Source organism: Prionailurus viverrinus, chromosome C1 (genome assembly GCF_022837055.1).
Source record: "Prionailurus viverrinus isolate Anna chromosome C1, UM_Priviv_1.0, whole genome shotgun sequence".
In the NCBI taxonomy this organism is placed as follows: Eukaryota; Metazoa; Chordata; class Mammalia; order Carnivora; family Felidae; genus Prionailurus; species Prionailurus viverrinus.
This window is the reverse complement of record NC_062568.1, coordinates 189,223,393-189,243,742: the sequence shown is the minus strand read 5'-3', so window position 1 is coordinate 189,243,742 and position 20,350 is coordinate 189,223,393. Positions and strand designations below refer to the sequence as shown.

The 20,350-nt window shown below is 48.1% G+C and overlaps 1 protein-coding gene across 6 annotated transcripts in view; it reads right to left on the bottom strand.

Annotated features, from left to right (window-relative positions):
* Nucleotides 1-20,350, bottom strand: part of PHC2 (polyhomeotic homolog 2) — a 116,334-nt gene that overhangs the window by 4,167 nt on the left and 91,817 nt on the right. For 5 of the 6 annotated variants that reach the window (XM_047871894.1, XM_047871892.1, XM_047871893.1 and 2 more), the window contains 5 exons: nt 8,575-8,777; nt 6,717-6,846; nt 5,805-5,919; nt 1,726-1,867; nt 313-589 (listed from right to left, as the gene is read on the bottom strand). In XM_047871894.1, coding sequence (XP_047727850.1) covers nt 313-589; nt 1,726-1,867; nt 5,805-5,919; nt 6,717-6,846; nt 8,575-8,777 — 867 coding nt within the window. Of the gene's footprint in view, nt 1-312; nt 590-1,725; nt 1,868-5,804; nt 5,920-6,716; nt 6,847-8,574; nt 8,778-15,469; nt 15,742-20,350 lie in introns of those variants that run through there. The other variant, XM_047871895.1, reaches the window with a different exon arrangement.

Here is a 20,350-nt window from a genome sequence, read left to right as displayed (position 1 = left end):
TCCACTTGGCTCCTCTCACACTCTGTCCCAGGAGAGACACAGGGTCGACTCACCGTCCCCTCTGCATTTCACACAGCCGGCTCACCATGGCAGCAAATACACCTCATTACAGGCACAGGATTTAACTTACAGTTGTGTTCTGAACTAGAAAGTACACTCTTCCAGGCGGGAACCTCACTGACTCATCTCTGCACTCCCGTTCGTGAGCCTGAGTCATCAACTGAGTCATTTCCTGGTCGGGGGAGGGGAGGTCTCTCCCTCTCTCCTGTGCGATGCTATCCCGGGCAGGTGTGGGACTGTCAGGGGTCTTACCTGGCAGGGAGCGGATGAACTCGTAGACATCTTCTACATTCCATTTGGTGGGCTCGCTTGGTAGGAAGTGGTGCCCCATGCCCACCAGGTCCCGCATGTGCATGTCAGGGAGCTCCAGGTCCCGCTGGCCTTGTCGCCGGCGGGAGGTGGACGAACTGGCTGAGATGGGTGACAGGGGCTCCTCATAGCTTGAGTTATCCGAGCAACGGCTGGAGTCTTCCTGGCTGTGTGTCAGCTGCAACGCGGCTGTGACCGAGAGGGGCACGGTGCCTGTTGGCTGGGGGGCAGAGAGAATGGTTGGCTTCCTGATGGGAGAACCACCCACGTCTAGCAGAGTGACGGGCAAAGCAAGTGGTGTCCTCCTTCTACTTGGTCCATGACTACATACCTTTGAATTCCTAGATCAAAGCATCTTCCGGGCTGTCCCCTCTCTGGTCCTCCCAGTACTGGCACGTGCACCGCACTGCACGGCAATGACCTGACTCTATGTCTGTTGTTTCTTCTAGATGTGGGGTTTTAAACCAGGGCTCTATGGGTTTCAGGGGTGGTCTACGAAACAGCATGGAGAATTTCCTGGGCATGTGCATGTTGGATGGCAGCTTTCCTCAGAGTCTTAAAGAGGTTTATGACCCAAGTGACAACAAGCAGCAAAAATACATCAGGTTCTGAAATGTCCCACTAGGCCGTGGGCTCCCGCAGGGTGACTTAGAGCCTTAGCGCCTCACAGCGCTACAGCGCCTCTCAGCATACGCCTGGGGCTACAAAATAGTTAACGAGTGAATACCCATGGTCCTGGTAGAGGCTTCAAGAACTCAGTGCTCTGTGTTTGAGGAGGCAATGACGGGGCGCCTGGGTGGCTTGGTTGGTTAAACGGCCATCTTTGGCTCAGGTCATGGTCTCACGGTTCGTGAGTTCGAGCCCCGTGTCGGGCTCTGTGCTGACAGCTCAGAGCCTGGAGCCTGCTTCGGATTCTGTGTCTCCCTCTCTCTCTGTCCCTCCCCCGCTCATGCTCTTTCTCTCTTACTCAAAAATAAACATTAAGAAAAAAAACAAAAAGAGCCAATGAGATGTGGGGGAAAGGGTATAGGCTGCCTCCCCACCCCGCCCTCCACGTAAGACATGAGATAACCGGGACGGTTTGTCTCTTCACAGGGCCAGGCAGAGGAGACCCCACTTCCATGCTCCCAGAAGGATGGAAGCAAACTGGAAGGGGAGAGGTGAGGAAGGGGCAAGGGAAACCACCCCTAAGCATCCATGGGTCCAAATGCAAGGGCCCCTTAAGGGACCTGAGAAGGTTGTGAGAAATGAGGACATAACAGAGTATACTTAGTCAGCAGTGGGAAAGGCAAGCGGGTGTCCCGGGCCTGTTAAGAAGGGAAGTTGGCGGGGACTTGTGTCAAGCCGGCATCTCACCTGCTTCTTGGTATCCTTGGTAAGTGGTGGCAGACTGGCTTTGCTGGCCCGGCGGCGGTTGTGGGTCGTGGCTCCTGCCTTCTGAAGCTTGCTCCGGTCCGAGTGGAAAAGCCCCACTCGTTTGGTGCACCCCACGTTGTACCTGCCGGAGTCGGGGAAGGACGGAAGTCAGAGCACAGTCATGGGGAGTACGGGCCTCGGGCAGCATGACAGCAGCCGGGCCCTCCAGCAACATCTGAGTCTGTCTATTTGCGCCGATCCTGGGTCTACCACTGACTGCTAGCTGTGTGACTCTGGGTAAGCCACTGGATCTCTGAGCCTCAGTTTCCTCATCTGGAGCTGGGGATGAGACGGCTCACTTCCCGAACTCGGTCCAACAGTGACATGAGCTAACATGTGGCAAGTGCTCAACATGACAACTCAGGTCATGCGAAGAACTCGTGGCCGACATGGTCTACACTGAACGTCACTGGTGCCAGAAGACAGCTGCCTGCAGTCCTGCTGGGAGGTACAGGCGCACCTCACAGACACTGCGGGGTCGGTTCCAGAGAGGACTCGCAATAAAGAGAGTCAGATGACTTCTGTTTGTTCCCTGATGCATATAAAAGTAAGGTTTACGTTACACTGGAGTTTATTAAGCATGCAATAGCATTATGCCTAAAAAAACCAATGTACATGCCTTAATTTAAAAACACCTTATTGCTGGGGCGCCTGGGTGGCTCAGTTGGTTAAGCGTCCGACTTTGGTTCAGGTCATGACCTCACAGTTTGTGAGTTCAAGCCCCGCATCAGGCTCTGTGCTGACAGCTCAGAGCCCGGAGCCTGCTTTGGATTCTGTGTCTCCCTCTCTCTCTGCCCCTTCCCTGCTTGTGCTCTGTCTCTGTCTCTCTCAAAAATAAACATTAAAACAATTTTATAAAACAAAAAAATACCTTATTGCTAAAAATCGCTAACCATCATCTGAGCTTTCAGTGAGTCATAAATAACCTTTTTGCTGATGGAGGGTTTCGCCTCGATGCCAACAGCTGCTCACTGATCAAGGTGGTGGGTGCTGAAGGCTGGGGCAAGTTCCTAAAATAAGACAACGATGAAGTCTGCCATGGTGATGGACTCTCCCTTTCATGGACGATTTCTTTGTCACGTGCAATGCTGTTTGATAGCATTTTCCCCACAGAACTGCTTTCAAAATTGGGACTCCTCTCAAACTCTGCCACTGCTTTATCAACTCAGTTTATGTAATCCTTTGTTGTCATTTCAACAATCTTCACAAGCATCTTTACCAGGAGATTCCACCCACCGCGTTTTTACTTTCTTTGCTCCTCTATAAGAAGCCACTCCTCATCCACTCAAGTTGCATCACGAGATGGTAGCAACCCTGCCCCGTCTTCAGGCTCCACTCCTCATTCAGGTTCTCTTGCTATTTCTACCACATCTGCAAGGACTTCCTCCACTGAAGTCTTGAACCCCTCACGGTCATCCATGAGGGTGGGAATCAACTTCTTCCAAACTCCATTAATGTTGCTATTTTGAGCACGTCCCATGCATCCTGAATATTCTTAAAGGCATCTAGAATGACAAATCCTTTCCAGAAAGTTTTTAATGGACTCTTCCCAGATCCACCATCCCGATCTATGGCAGCTAGAGTCTTACAAAATGCACTTTTAAAAAAGACCTGAAAGTCAAAATGACCCCTTGATCCATGGGCTACAGAATGGATGATATATTTGTTAACAGGCATGGAAACAACATGAAATCTCATTGCCATCTCCATCAGAGCTTGTGGGTGACCAGGTACACTCTCAGTGAGTGGTGACATTCTGTATTTTTTTTTTTAATGTTTATTTTGGGGGGGGAGGGGCGAGAGAGAGGGAGACACAGAATCCAAAGCAGGCTCCAGGCTCTGAGCTGTCGGCACAGAGCCTGACGTGGGGCTTGAACTCAGACTATGAGATCATGACTTGAGCTGAAGTCAGGCACTTAACCGACTGAGCCACCCAGGCTCCTTGAGCAGTGATATTCTGAAAAAAATCTTTGTTCCTGAGCAGTAAGTCTCAACAGTGGACTTAAAATATTTACTAAACCATGCCATAAACAGATGTGCTGTCATCCAGGCTTTGTTGTTCCACTGACAGAGCACAGGCAGAGTAGATGTAGCATAATTCTTAAGGGATGTTCAGAATGGTCCATGGGCATAGACTTCAATTTCCAACAACTCACCAGAGCTGCATTAGCCCCTAACACGACAGTCAGCCTGTCCTCTGAAGCTATGACGCCAAGCACAGACTTCTCTCTAGCTACGCAAGTCCTGGACGGTGTCTTCTTCCAATAACAGGCTGTTTTGTCTGCATTGAAAATCTGTTGTTTAGCACGGCCACCTTCCTGAGTTACTGTAGCTGGATCTTCTGGGTAACTGGCTGCAGCTTCTACATCAGCACCTGCTGCCTCACTATGCATTTTTATGAAATGAGATGGCTTCTTCCCTTAAATCTCATGAACCAACCTCAGCCAGCTTCAGATTTTTCTTCTGCAGCTTCCTCTCCTCTCTCAGCTTCACAGAATTGGAGAGAGTCAGGGCCTTGCTCTGGATTAGACTGTGGCTTAAGGGAATGTTGGGGCTGGTTTGATCTTCTATGTAGACCAGTCAAAGTTTGTCCATATCCGCAATAAGGCTGTTTTGCTTTCTTATCATTTGCATGTTCACTGGAGTAGCACTTTTAATTTCCTTCAAGAACTTTTCCTTTGCATTCACAACTTGGCTAACTGTTTGGAACCAGAGGCCTATCTTCTGGCCATCTTGGCTTTCCACATGCCTTCCTCACTAAGCTTAATCATTTCTAGCTTTTGATTTGAAGTGAGAGACCTGTGCCTCTTCCTTTCACTTGATCACTTAGAGGCCACAGTAGGGTTATTAATGGGCCTAATCTCAACATTGTTGTGTCTCAAGGAATAGGGAGGCCTGAGGAGAGGGAGAGACAGGGGAACGGTCGGTTGGTGGAGCACTCAGAACACACATGACGTTTACTAAGTTCACCATCTTATGTGGCAGTAGTTCACAGAACCCAGAACAATCATGTAACATCAAAGATCACTGATCGCTGTGATGTGATAATAACGAAAAGGGAAATATTGCAAGAATTACCAAAATGTGACACAGAGACAAGAAGTGAGCGAATGCTGTTGGAAAAACGGGGCCGATGGACTTCCCTGACACAGAGTTGCCGCACACCCTCAATGTGTAAAAAGCGCAGTATCTGGGAAGCATGATAAAATGAGATATGCCTGTAGCTTGGCAGAGCTTCACAGAGGTACCCTGATTACCTCCAGCACAGGGCTGAGGACAGCCTTATTCCAGCCAGCATGCGGAGCCCCTCTCTGCCTAGGGATTGAGAGAATTCTATTCCTTTGAGGGTCCAGGGCTCTGGGATCGGTGCCTCTTCTGCCTTGGTACGAAGACCACATAGGGCTCTGGAGTCAGATGGGTCTAACTCCCCAACTATGCCGCTCGGCACAACTACTTATCCTCTATGCCTCAGTTTCCTAGCGCGTGTGAAGGGCACAGCAGTTACGCCTGCCTCACAGTTATTTTGAAGACCAGATGACCCAGGGCGTATCAACTGCCTAGAGCAGCGCCTACCACGTGGCAGGCACGCAGCAAACGATGCTGTGTCTGACTAGGATCATCGGTCTACGCTGGGTGAAGCGCACGAAGAGAACATCTACAATGAGCACAGCGGCTCGGCGCGAAGCCTCTGGTGGAGGGCTTGCCCAATGGGGACAGTAGCTGCCAAGGGCAGGGAAAGAGGACGGGTTCAACGGGGCCCAGGAGGGACAGCCAAGCTGAAGCACTGCCTCCTCTCCTCAGACTTGGGGCTGCTCACTCGAGCTCTGGGTTCCAGGACCTGGCGGATTAGCGACACAGTGCCACTTCCAGGCAGGTGGAGGAAGATGGAACGCAGATAAGCTACACCTAGGGTCTCCCAGGATGGACGATCGATTGCTGAAGGGAGGTAGGACATGACACGAGGTGCGATCCTGAGGAGGCGGAAGGGCTGGCACAGCGACAGGGCTGAGGCCACTCACCTCTTTGCACACGCCATGGAACAGAAGCGCTTGGAACGCTTGAACTTGTAGGCAAAGTCCACCCGGCCACAGAGTTCACACTTGAGTTTGAGGGGAGTACCCTCCTCTTTGGATTCTGGAAAGTATGGAAACTAGAGTAAGTGTAAAGACGAGCAACCCCCACAGGACCCCACGAGGCCTCCCTTCTGGTCTGGCTTGGAAAATGCCCATCTGCTTTCGCTGCTGGTTTGGGAAGAGACGTTTCTTCCACCCTGGCCAGTAGCAGTGGTGTTTGGTGATGGACCCCCGGACACCTAACAGGTTTTCTGTCCGAGTGCTACGAGCCTGAGGCAAACACAGGTGGTGAAGAATCAACACCCCTCTGGAAGAGAGGAGGCTCATGGGGAATACTCTGGATGCTGTCACAACTGATCTGGAATTACCCTACCCTACCGTGACCCGTCTGGTCAGCTGCTGCCTTGGATCACAGAACCCAGGAGTTCTGTATCCTACGTAGCCCCCGCTCAGTCAGTGGCTCCTGCTGCAAGTGCAGTCGTCGCCTGGCCACTGTGGCGCCAGAGGGCCGGCTCCCGAGGCAGCGAAGGAGGGGCACTCCTGCCTGCCCACTCCCACCTCCTGCCAGCGACTCCCACAGGAAAAGCAACTCTTGGAATCCCGTGCGTGGCCGGAGTGGGGCTGGGGGAGGGGCGGGGGACAAACAGTTCCCCGAGGGCAGGGACTTTCCCTCTTCTGTTTTCTAGGGGGCAGGGCCCGGGGGAAATGGTTGGTAGACCGATATGTTAACCCACTCTCTGGCCAGGGTTCCTCCACGGATACGGCTAGAGGAAGTGTGTGAGGCCTGCCTTTGTGGCCCTGTCTACTTCCCGGTCAGCTCAGCCAAATCGGAAGGCATTTGGGGTGTGAGAGGCCTACCTTGCAGATAGGGCTCCTCCATCTCAGAGTCAGTGGTGGTGGTGTGATCCTGCTGTGGAAGTTTCTCAGGCAAGAACCCCTGTGCATACTTCTTCTTGAGATTCCCCACCAGCAGGGACGAGCGTCCCACCTAGAGGACAAGGTGACATGGAGGCCATGAGGGTTAGGTGGGAGACACTGCCTTGTTATCCAGCCTCATCAAAATTACAAATATAAAGCATCTAGGTGCAGATGCCAGCCTCCACATCATCATCCAAGTGTGCCTTGCTCAAGGCCCTATTCTGCTGAGCAGCTCAGGAGGCAAGATGCCAACTGTCCCCCAAGTACAGGGATGGCTTCAATCCAGGACCAAAGGACGGCTTAGGAGGTTAGGAAAATACCTACTCTTCCAAGTGAGTGAGGGGCAGAGATGGAGACAGAAATCACCACCAGCGAAGCTGCCAGGACCCAGGGTTCACATGTCACCGGGCAGGAATACAGCCGAGGCCGTGTGTGTGAGTATATGTATGACACTAGAGGGACTCGGCAACCATTTTTTCGTTTCCTACTTTTCCCCACCTTACGGCTGCTCTACCCAAGCCAGAGACACAGGCAGCCATGGAGGAGAGCAGGAGGAAATGGACTCTGGGCCACAGAGCAAATGCCCTGTGTGGCTGCCAGGATCTAGACGGGCTTATTCACTCTTGGTCCTTCCTTCGTTGCCTCTGTGCAGGCAACCTGGTGGCTAGATCTCTGGGGCGATGCCGTGGGGGAGCCATTCAATCTGCATCCACCCTGTCAGATCGGTTGGTTTCTGGTGTTTCTCTAGGAGACCAAGGCCAAGACCTAGTCTAATGAGGGAGCGGACGTGACAGGGCTGGAGCTACTTATAGCTAAGGTGCTCCAGGTAGATTTCTTTGCCACAGGCCTTGAACAACCTTCAGAGGGAAAGAGGACAAGAAGCTATTTGTCTTCTGGCATTTTAGAAGGGCAGTTCAGCCAGCTCAGTCAATCAAGCTTAGAGTCTGCTGCTGACTGTTCCAACCACTCAGGGACCCGAAGAATGAGCAGAAGGCAGATGGCATCCCATGAAGATGGTATTCTCTAACAGCCAGATAATCTCATCACAGGAGAGGCCGGTGTGCACCTGGCTCTGGGCTCCTCCCACCTGTATAAGAGCATCACCTGTCTTCACCAATTCACACCGCACAGAATCAGCTGTGGGTGTTTTGTTCTAACAAGCCATTTTCTTGATTCTTTTATATTTCCCTTTGGTCTTATGCTCTCATTGGACACATCTGATTGTGGCCTTTCTAAAGTACCCCTCACTCTCATTCATTCTCTTTTCAAGGCTCTGTCACCAGAAAAGAAGCTTCAGGCTACAACCCTGTTCTCTTCTCTTCATCTCAGACACATCCTGAAAATTTTGCTCTACGGTTTCCTTTTGTTCTCTAATTGGCTAAAGTTTTGCCATTCAGAGGTTCTGGCATTCAAAACTGAACGAGGTCTCATTTCCCCAAACCCATCATCTTTCCCCCAACACCTCAATGTGAATTCCCTTCTAACTAAGGGGGTCACACATCACCAGGCAGGAACATGGCTGAGTCTGTGTGTGGATAACTTCTAACCAAGGGACCTTGCCAATTATTCCTAATCACGGATCCCTTCTGGACCTTAGGAAGACACTCAATCCTAGAAAGAAAATGGCTCTGACATTCTTTTGCGGGGGGGAAATTAGCAAGGAAAGAGCAAACTGTTTACATTTTTGGACATTTTACATGGAAATGTAAAAATATTCTAATACACATCCAAAATATACTTCAAAAAAAAAAAAAAACAAAAACAAAAAAAAAAAGAGGGGAAAAGAAGTAGTCCGTACCGGGAAAGGCTCCGCCCCCTCCTGGATCACAAACCCTTCGATAACATGCGTCAGGATTTGGGGTTTCACAATGGCCTGTGGTGGTTTATTCTCACCATTCTGGGGGGCAGTGCCGGTGATGCTGGAGGCAGAATTTCCGTTCCCTGAGGTCATGCCGGGGCTGCTGAGGTCGGTCAGTGCATGAACAATGCCCTGCCCTGTCTCTGTACAAGGGGAGAGTAGGAAAACACAAGCAGGGGAGGTCAGAACTGGGTCCAGACCAGCAGAAGGAAGGGCAGGGACTCAGCATGTGCCTGGCTTTTTCCATGGAGCCAAACGACAATGCAAAGCAAGCAGTCCCCTCTGTCAATGACCCACTTAAAAGTGGCAGGTTTGATGGACACACCACCAAGTGGGACTATAATCGGTCCTGCAACCAGGCAGCTAATCAGCTAGCAGTATTTTTTAATTTCCCAACTGTGCTAAGAATAGTTAACCAAGTCAAACAGATAATAATTCTCTTTTGGGAGTTAAGACCTCGGTCAATATTGATCTGGACAAACAAGGCAATCTTCAGTTCAAGGGAGAGAATGTATTTAAGGTGATAACTACAACCAGGATGAAAAGCTGCACTAGGTACAGGGCTTGGGGTGTGATGGGGTCTGGGGGAGAGAGGTTAAACCTTCTATAAAGTTTTCCATGGAAAAGGATTAGATTTTAAGCAGCCTGTGAAAGGTCAAAGTACAAACCCCAGAGATGAACACAAAGGGAACACGAGGGTTGAGCCCCAAGTGAACACGGTGCTATCCATAGGAGGCTGGTTATTGGGGGTCACGCATTAAGATACACCTGCATTCAATTTCTCCCCCAAGGTGGGGGGCTCTATACTGCTTCTGTTGGCCCTGTGCTCTTGATCAAGCCCCTTGCCCTGTTCTCAGCTCCACATCCAGTCCAGTCCTTAGCCAACCAGAGTCCTCCCCTCCTGAGGTCTCTTCCCCTGCGGGCCTGCTGGCCTTCCTCTGAAGGACCTGACAGAGTGCTGTAAAAAGCGTGTCAAGGTGCCTACACAGAACACACCACAGGGGACCCTCCTCTTCTCCACTTTGTCGGCCCCTCTCCTGAGCTGCTCCATGATTTAGAGGTACAGACCCTCATTACCTCACTTTTGCAGCTCCCTCCCCGCCCCCTTCCCAGGCCCATTCCACACCAACTGTGTGAGCTGAAGTTGCCTGTAACCTGGAACTTCCTAAAAAAGAAAAAAAGAGAAAGAAAAAGCCATTTCTTTATTACAACAAGCCTATTGATATTAAGCGTAACCCTGCCTGTGTGTGTTACATTCTTGAAAAACGATTTCAGTACATTAGTTTAGTAATTTTTGCATAAAACTTTGTATGTCGATGCTCTTATTTCATGTTAAACACTGAAAATCTCACCATGGAACAGGAATTCAGAGTCTGATATGTAGCATAAGAAATAAAAATAAACACATTTTAGAAAAGGTTTATAGCTGGTTCATTTTATTACTAGCAGTCCTAATGCTCAATAAACCAGGATAAATCTTTGTTGATAGAAAGGAATCGACTATGACACATGCCTTCACTAATCAGACCTCAGTAATTCAACTATAATAAATTTCAGAGCTGAGCACGAGCCATCTAAGAGATATGAATGATGAGATTTTTTAAAATTAATTTTTGTTTGAGACACATTCACACCAGCAAGTTGGAAAAATTCCTTTAAGTGTTTATAGTCGTTTGAAAAAAAAGTTTTTGACAGCTTTGACTTTACTGTAGAGATGAAAATTTTCCCCTTTAGAATTCGCCTCTCTAAACTATGAAGGTGTTTGGGAACTACATCAAAAAATCTTTTCTTAACTGTCCATGAATAACTAGGAGGACCAGGTCAATCAAATCAAATCAATCAAATTAAATTTCTCTGCTTTTAAATGTTAAATATTTAAGCCTGCATTTACAGAATTACATTTTCTCTTTAATATTTTAAATAGGCAAGAAAACATGTATTTCACTTAAACTGATGAATAAATGCTGTTAAAATATACAGCTGACTATAGAAGTTAACATTTTATTTTTAGATGGTGGCAATTTACATCTAATTAGAGCCTAGTAAAATATTTCCTGGGGCGCCTGGGTGGCTCAGTCGGTTAAGCGTCCGACTTCGGCTCAGGTCATGATCTCGCGGTCTGTGAGTTCGAGCCCCGCATCGGGCTCTGTGCTGACAGCTCAGAGCCTGGAGCCTGTTTCAGATTCTGCGTCTCCCTCTCTCTCTGCCCCTCCCCTGCTCATGCTCTGTCTCTCTCTGTCTCAAAAATAAATAAGCGTTAAAAAAAATTAAAAAAAAATATTTCCTGACTTCTCTAATGAACTACAGATTACAGAATCACAAGATTAGAAAGTCTGGTTCATTCCCTTACCAATGCTTGAACCTTCTCTGTAATACTCCCACCACCCAGTGGTTTTGGGGCATCTGTCTGAACAGCTCTGATGGCAAAGGAACGGACTACCTCTGGAGTGGTTTGTTCCCAGTGTGGGCAGTTTGGTTAAAAAGTTCTTCCTTCCTGTGAGCCAAAACTCTATCTCCTGTTAATTTCTGCCCACCTTTCTGCTCCTTAAGACCATACAGAAGAAGGCCAATTGCATTTGTATAATGGGCAAAAACACAGGCTTCGACCTGGCTTAGAGACTGGTCTTTATCACTCAAACGAATTAGGCACAAGTCGTGGTCTCTCTGAGACTAGCTCTCTCACTAGCTGTAAACTAAGGACAGTAACACCACCTACCCTACAGTGTCGGGTGGCTATGAGGACCGCAGGAGATAATCCCCCGACAGAGCAGCACACTGTAAGTGCTCACGAAATGCTCTTGGTGTCAGAAAGCGTATCACCCACGACCACACTCTATCTTCTCTCCTTCAGGCCAAACGCCCTCTCCTGCTTCTATTCCTTCCACGAAAGGCTGCAAGTTCATCATCATCCTAGGTGTTCTCTGTTTACATCCTTTAAAGTCAGGGACCCAGTCAACACCAACAGAAAACTCAAGCGCACTGATCTAGGAGATGGGGTTGGTTAAGATTTTTGTTTTGTTTCTTTGAAACATGGTCACATTCCTGACTGAGAGCACAGGAGGAGCGAGACACAGGACTCCCTTGTTTTGGTTTATAATTCCTCTGTGCAAGTACTCTTTTCTCCTTGAATTCTGGGGTCACTCCCACCTCTGGCTCTTTAGATATTCATCACCAAACTGCTTCTGATACCTTGTCTCCTTTTATGGGATCTCTCCATCCTTGCCTGATTCTTCTCCCTCCCCCACCACTACTCCCTCCCCTCTTGTGTCTCAGAGCAGTGTCTATTAATGTGCACTGGAGCACTGCAAGACAGGGCGGTGCAGGCAGAACTCCTGAGGTCAGATTCTTCCCTCACGCCAAATACAGTAGTGAACAGATACGTCTCAGTAGCTCCGAGTCTACAGAGCCGATGCTTAACTCTGGGAAGCAAAGACTTCTTGGAATCTCAGTTTTAAAAGAAGGATCTTATTAAGCAGGAGAATAAACAAATAAACCCTTTCACCCTAACGTTAGAAGCTATCACTGCCCATTATAACGGGCAGGTTGCAGAAGAGACAGAAACCAAGGGACAGAGGGAGGGCGATTTACAAATATACAAAGGTTTGCGACTATTTGCTTGGCAGTCCTCTTGTGGGCCAAGGCCTCCTCATCTGCTTTAGGAACAAAGGAGTCTGGGCTATTTCTGGAATGACCAAACACAATCTCACCCCCTGCCAAGCTCAGCACTCTGAGATTAATTTAATCTGCTTCCCGCTCTCCCAGACTGCTCTGCAGCCTGCTGGAGGGAAAGCAGCTTAATAGTGAAACTTGCAGAAACCTGTCCTGCCGGCCCTGCGGCCAGATAAAAGATAGAAAGAAAGACTCTATTTCAGGAATTCTTGCTTTCTCAATTCTCTTGACCAGTCCTGAGGCTGGTGGTGCTGCTGAAGATTTCCACAGGTCTCAAAAGCCATTATACACAAATAGGCACCCAAATCTGAAAGGTGGAGGCCAGGATGCCGTGAGCACGACAGACTGCGGGTGGTGGGGGTGGGGGTGGGGGTGGGGGTGGGGGCGGGAGGCAGGCCAGGGAGGGAGAATCTAGTCTTTTAATGAAGCTGCCCACAAAGGGCCAAGTATGCAGATAGGAATGAACAGGACATATGTTCTGGGGCAGTTGTTAACATTATGTAGGTCTCAACCTCTAGGTTGCCTCTCAATTCTGGTCTCATTCATAGGTTCTGGCAGAAATGTGGACCACCCAGCAGCCTGTTTGTGAGATTATCTGCACTGGGGTTCATCCTTTGTGCTAGGCAGAGCAAGTTTCTTTAGGCAGGGGCTATGTCTTGTTACCTCTGTATCTTCAGGAACTAACCCCATGCCCGCTATAGGACAGCTACTTAATGTCTGTTAAACTGGATCATCTGGAACCCATGGTCTCAGTCTTCGCCAGTCTCCTCAGTCTCAGACAGGGAACTTGACACCATCTGAGATCTGTAAATTACTTTCCGAGGCTATAATGATTTGAGAGTAGCTAGGCCAGTGCCTCCTACAGGAGCGGCATTTCTGGGTACCTGGTCACGAAGAACAAGAGTTATTCCTTAGCCCATTTCATCCCGTTAGGGTGGGGATTTCTTCAGCAAGAAGGGGCATTAAGTTGCCCTGAAGGCTGGAGTGCTGGATTCCTTGGCCCCTTCGAAACATGGGTGTGGGCTCTAGGCATCTGGAAGCATGATGACCTCTAGAGGCAGAGCCTGGGAGGCTCCTATAAAAATGGCCCCAGCCTCAGGGCCAGTCACTAGGTGTCTAGAGAGGCTGAGCTCTCCTGCCCACTGAAGACAGAGGTCTGGATGGCCACAGCTATGCGAAATCTGGGTCATTTTAGAACTAAGTCTGATGTTCTTCACGTGTGCAGATAAAACAAAAATCAGTTATGCTGGAACATGGCTTAGTACTAACAGTTATTATGGGCATATCAGGTGGTCTGGCTATTCATTCTGTGTGCCCCTAAAGCAAGTCCTTGAAGACCTGCTTCAGAGGACATGGAAGGCAAGCGGAGCGTCTCCTGCCCCCTCAGCGTGGTCCGTGGCTTTCATTTCTATCTTCTCCAGACAGGAGGAGTATTTTAATTTACAAGACTTCTAACTACCCTTGCTTGATTGCAGCAGGAGTAAGACAGAGCTAATGAAGTTAATAAAGAATTTAAGGAAGCAAAGTAGGTGATAACATGGGTCATTTGCCTGCAGCAAATTCTGCTCGACAAATGGCAAAACAAGGTTGCTTATACAACAGAGAGCATTCTCTCCATGCCCCTGGCTCTGAAATCATGCTCACTGTGCCTCAGCTTAGCAGGCCCAATCATGCGGCCAGGATGGGGGACAGCAGGATTCCTGAAGAACCGCTTGCTCTAGAGAGAGCCCGAGTGGAGCGCCTGTGAAGTGAATGCCCAGGGAAACCATATCCAGGAGGCAGAGAGCAGCTGATCTGGTGGGTAGTAACAAAGCACAGTAAGCTGAGGGCAGCAGAAAACCCCACCAGCCACTCTTACAGTCTCTTTAGTTATTCAGAAAGAAATAAGTAAAGAAATTGGTGCCATTCTGAAAGTGAGGAAGGTCAGATATTTCATAAACACGTTTTTTGGCATCCCCACCACCGCCCCACGGAGTAGGAAACTGAAGTGGCGGGGAGGGGGGTGGTGACGAGGGAGAAAGGGGTGGGCAGACACAGGTAGATGGGGGGACAAAGGGCAAGGGGGCAAGAGAAGGAGGACTATGGCTCCATCCTGGGACCTCACGAGTCCATCAATTAAAGAGAATCATTTGGTTAACAACTTTTAAAATGTAAATAGACACCTGTGGTCATTCACACCTTGCTGTGAGCCACTCAGATAAGCAGACAGCTTTCCTCCCCATTTCGGGACAGCAGGCTTGGTGGGAAGGGTGGGAGTGGACAGTGATCCTTCTGGATCATGGGCACTAGATCACACAGGACTGGAGTCTAGCATCTGAATTTTCCAGAAGGGGAAAAGTGTGCATTTCAGAACTAAGGCAAGGGTGGCTGCCTTGTATGTGGAAGACAGTAGCTTCTAAAACATGCACAAAAGGAGCTCTTAGTCACGGGGAAACCGCAGGCCCCTTCCTACCCCAGTGGTCTTCTGAGTATCACAAGGCAGGAGGCACCAATGCCCAATGTTCGTAACTTTTTCAGGGGAAGAGTCACAGGGGGCTCCTATCACAGGGGGCTCCAGGGCCCCTGGCCGAGCAGTCGCAGGAGGGCGAGGCTCTGGGTCCATGCCTGGACTCCTGCGGGGGAGCCGGCCGGCGGAACGCAAGGGGAGGCTGAGCCGGGTAGCCCCACACCCGCTCTCAGTGACACGGCCGAACGACCTTGCTGAGTCCGGGTTAAGAGGACCGGAGGGCAGACGTGCTCCTCAGACCTGAAGCATCGGGGCTGAGCGGCTCCGGCCCAGGCATCTGCTAGGGAGGGCTCCTCCTCCTCCTCCTCCTCCCTGGCAGCCATTACCATACAGCTGACTTTCACGCTGTCTCTCAGGACACAGGCCGAGAGAGCGGCCCTTCTGACTCACCCACAATCCCCAGCCACAGTGTACATAAGCTGAATTGTAAACAGCTGAATGTTTTCCAAGCTGCCACCCCCGGCGATGAAGGCAGGAATCAATGGAGCGGACAGCCACCCTCCCCCATACAGGTCAGGACAGCGGGAGCAACGGGGGTTTCCGAACAGCTGCAGGGCCGGCTTCCCGGCCCACGGACCCAGCAGACTCGGCAGCAGCACCTGCAGGGCCACGGGGTGACTTCCCACAGGACAGGTCGGCGCACCTGGGAATCACAGCTACCTCTCGCGGGATCCAAGGCGGAGGCCGAGGGCTCCCAGATACTCTCCCATCACGGCTCCCTGGCGGATGCTAGGACTTCAAAAGACCAAATGTCTGGAACCAGTGGGAGAGGCTGTGCACGCGAGACCTCAAGATCACAGGAGGTGGACGTCAGCATGGCAGAGGAAGACTCTGGCTCTGGGTTCATCCTCTGGCTCCACCTTTGACTACCCACGAGCTGCGAGCACTTGGTACCTGCTCTGAGCCTCAGTCTCTCCGTCTATAAAAAAGAGGATCACACTGCCTATCTTACAAGGTTACAGTGAATAGAATTTTTGTATGTAAGATATGTGGCGCTGATCACATTTAGAAGCTGTGCTACAAGGCAGCTAAGTCTTTAGGATCAGAAAGCCCTTAGGCTTAAATCCTAGTTTGTAATCCTGGACAAATTACTCTAGGCCTTAGTTTCCTTATCCGTAAAATGGGTACTTAGACCTGTCTCACATGGCTGCAGTAAAGATTCAATAAGATAATGCAGGGACAACACAGGCAGGATCAGGCAGGACTTGGCCATAGGAGGGCTAACATCACTGAAACCTGAGAGATTAGGAAACCCGCCTTAATCTCTTAATCTCGCTCTCATAGAGCCTGGCTTCGTGTAGCCTCGGGGCAGAGTTATTCTCCCACTGGCCCAAACTCAGGTACCTTTCATGTTCCTCAGACACCCTGGGCTACTCAGGGTGTCAAGTCCTTGTCCTTTTGAGGTCAGGCTTCAGGGAAAAAAGTTACTTCCACTTTGACAATGACTACAACATAACAGAAATGCACTTGCCTTCGGGGCAAACCAAAGGTCTCAATTCACCTTCAACAGTGATTAATCCAAAGGACGAGACAACCACTATGTTCCCTTTGTACACAGTTCTTTCACTACATTCCCTTTGTACACAGTTCTTTCGTAAGGAGTCCCAGGGTATCACAGAGAAGTGCAGAACCCCAGAAACCAGAAAAGATAACTTTGGAGCAACTAAACTACAAAGGCAGTTTAGCCTGTGGAAAGAAGTTAAAGGCTGAAGGTAAAATTATGGAAGATGGATTTCTTGTTAAATCCAGTTGTTAAAAAAAGACACACAAACGACTAGAGATATTTAGTGAATTCTCTAATTATTTTCAGGTTGATAAAAGTAAAGGCCATTATGTTGCCTGATATGCTTATTTATTTACCAAGTGCAGGAGCACTAATATTCTTAGATAAATGGGAGAGGGAAGAGGAAGAGGAAGAGGAAGAGGAAGAGGAGGAGGAGGAAGAGGAGGAGGAAGAGGAAGAGGAGGAGGAAGAGGAGGAGGAGGGAGACAGAGAGAGGGGGAAAAAGCTAAGCCTCAGCTGTCTTATCTATATAATGGGATGATGATATTAACTTGCAAACCAATCCTCCCGATCATTTCTGCTCTTGGAAAACATCACTCCGTTCCTAAAACCATTGTCCAAGTCTGCAATCACCTTCCTATCCTACCAATCAGCTGACAGAATAGATTAATACTGACCACTGGATACCTGAAAATATAGACTTAATCGATTTTTTAAAAAAAACAGTATTTGACTGGTATTAATTTTGTTTCCATCTGAAGTGTCATTTGCTTTGACTGTTTTAAACATGTTTTAGTATAGACTGGATTAATATAGATTTGGATTGTATGGATTTAGGTCACATACGGATGGTTTCAAATACGCTCAAGATATCAGTAACGGGATAATTATATAGTATTTGAGACATAACAGCCATGCAGCTAGGGCCTTAACAATAACCCCCAGTGGTCATGAGCTCTCATTTTCTTGCCAATAGTCTCGATCTTCAGTGTCAAGCCCGGTCCTCCTAATCTACTGGGGAAGAGTTGGTTAGGACACTCCATCTGACAGTCATCTCTTTTTAAGAGAAGCTATAATAAATTTCTCTGCTGAGGAGAAAATCATCCAGAAAACAGATATTTGCTTTAAAGGCTGTCCTAATAGTAAATGGCAATACTCTTCAACATCTGAACTTATGTCAGAACTGGCAATCCCTGTTTAATAACAATCCTTTCTCTGGCAATGCAGAAAGAATGTGCTCTTCTTCTAGACTTATCTAAACTAAAAAAAAAATACCTGGAAATTGAAAGAAAAGCACATCCTTTTTCACAAACTATAAATAATTTGGAAGGGGAAGGAAAAAAAAAACCTGTTAAGTTTACCATGCTGGCTGAGATGATCTTAGGATGAATCACACAACAATGTATTAAATTATGCGTTATGGTTCTTACTACACCTTCTATCTTCAAAAACTAACATTGGTGGGCGCCCGGGGGGTTCAGTCAGTTAAGCACCCGACTTTGGTTCAGGTCATGATCTCACAGTCCGTGAGTTCAAGCCTTGCGTCGGGCTCTGTGCTGTCTGCACAGAGTCTGCTTCCACCTCAGATCATCCATCTTCCTCTCACTCTCTCTCTCTGCCCCTCTCCTGCTCACACTCTCTCTCTCTCAAATATGAATAAACATTAAAAAAATTTTTAAAAAACCCCTAACATTTGTAACTGTATAACTCCTGCTTAACTATAAAACAGCCCATTGCTTGGCTGCGTCCATCATTCTCTACTTTTGTTACTGATGGGACAAATCCAGAATCTTTAAGGTTTTTGTCTTGGATAAACAAATGGTTGATTAGTTTCCTAACCACTCCTCAAGTGTCATGAAATTGAATTCAAGGTGGTCTGCCTCTGAGTTTCTCAAATCAGTGGTCTGATGTAGCTAGTAATTCCAAGTGAAATTCTGAAAGAAGTGCTCAAAATGAAACCTGCATCTATTCGAGAGATGAATAAGTAATCTTAAATAGGCACACTTCTTAGTTTTTTAACATAAAACACAGCAGAATCTTTAAATGGTGACTCACATTATAGTCTGAACCATGCCATAGAAGCTCTTAAAACCTAAAGCTACACACGTTCATACATCCACTTTGAGGGGTAGTCCAGCCATGTTTTCCAACAAACAAGGTGCCAAGTCACTGCAGAGAGAGTCATTTCTGTTACTGGCACAAAGGCCTCAGGAGGGCAGATTGCATAAGGCAGCAGTCCCCAGCCTGCTTTTCCACGGGGGTGGAAAACACAATAGCATCCTCTCTCCAGCCACTTTGGTGACATTCCTCCTGACCACAGAAAGTCATCATCTTCATCTTCCAGTTGCCAAATGGCTCAAAAAAAAGGGAATAAAAGAGAAAATATCATTCATGGAGACTCCTTATTTTCATTTCCCGACTCTCCTCTCTAGTAGATATATCTTTTCAGAAGAGAATCTTTTTGAGGGCGGGACCAAGTCTGTCTGGAGATCAAATGACATTGAATAGCTGGGAGAAACTTTAATATAAACTTGGAATGACTCAAAGAAGAGGGGGTGAAATAAAACCCTTGGTAAAAAGCCTACTAGCGTGGGGCAGCACTATCAGAACTCGAACCACCATTGCACTCCCTAGTTTTGTAAATTTAAATTTTATTTTGGTTTACTGATCCAGCAAGGGACTCTGATAGGATGTGGGTGAACTTTATTTGGCAAATGGTTACCAAATGGCTAGCCTGAGGCCCACAGCCCAAAGGAGGGCAGAAACTTAGAGGATGAGTCTGAGGATAAGTTGTCTTTCCACATTCACAACAGTAGGAAAAAAAAAAAAAAAAGACAAAAAGACATGAACTCACACGTGTTGATTCTTAATTCTGAGACAGTCATCATTTCTTTTTTTCTTAAGCAAGAAAACCTAGGGAGGGGACAGCCTATGTGAGAGTGTGAGAGACCAGAGAAAGAACAGCTCAAGTTTATAAGACCATCTATCCATGTATTCCTCTTCTCTTAGTTTATTCTCTTTCCCTTGGAAAGATCAGAACTAAAGGATCCCAAGTATCTGAGACAGGAAATGAGTAAGGCAGGAAGAAGGATGTGGTCTGAAAAAGAGTGGATTCTGGGGCTGAGCCAGAGTGAGTAACAGGCACAGGGTCATAGATGGGGGAGGGGGTCTTGGTGGCAGGAACAGAAGTCTCAGGTTCAATCAGCTTAGACTAGAAAGTCAGTGACACAGGACTTATGTCCAGAGAAGCAGAACAACAGCTTCCTAAAAGGTTATCCTCTACTGAAAGGCAGAGAAGCAATAGCTGACGAGGCCTACATCCAGGAGAATCATTACAGGGACAGGAGGAAGAAGAGCTGGAGTTTCCTCCTTTCTTTGAGGGAAGTGGAAATAATAGACGTTGAGTGTGCTTGACAAAGGTAAATTAGAAATTATGTCAGGACCTGGAAGAGAACTGGAAAAAGCTGGGCAGTGAGTACATGATGAAATACCAATGTTCCTGAAGCATCTATGTGCCACATCTCAGTAAAACAACAGCTTTAAAAAAGGAAAGAAAAAAAAAAAAAGGAGTGACAACAGGAGAGACTGCTCAAGCAAAACACAGTTGGGTAACTGAGAAACCAACTCAAGAACAACAGAAATACAGACCAAGAAACCACCTACTTTCTCAAGATTAAGGTTGGAGGAGAAAAGGCATCTATCCTTCCCAGTGTGTGTAGACAAGCCTAGAAACAGATCTTGGGTGGGCAGGGCTCCCATGATGAAGAGTGCCTGGAAAGGGCAGGTGCCAAAAGAGCACCATTACCCATCTGCTGGACCCTCTGTGAAACAAGCCAGCCCCTGGGAATGAGCCAAACCAGAAACTTTGGTTCCTGCCTTGCAGGGACTGGAATTTAGGGACAGAAACAGTGAGAAACAGTTTATCAGCTGATTCAAAAAGGGTGGATATTTCCAAATACAGATCCAGATGTTGGGGGCTACGTGGGAAAATCACTTTTATATTCTCCACAGTGCCTAGGGCAAGGCTTTACATGAAG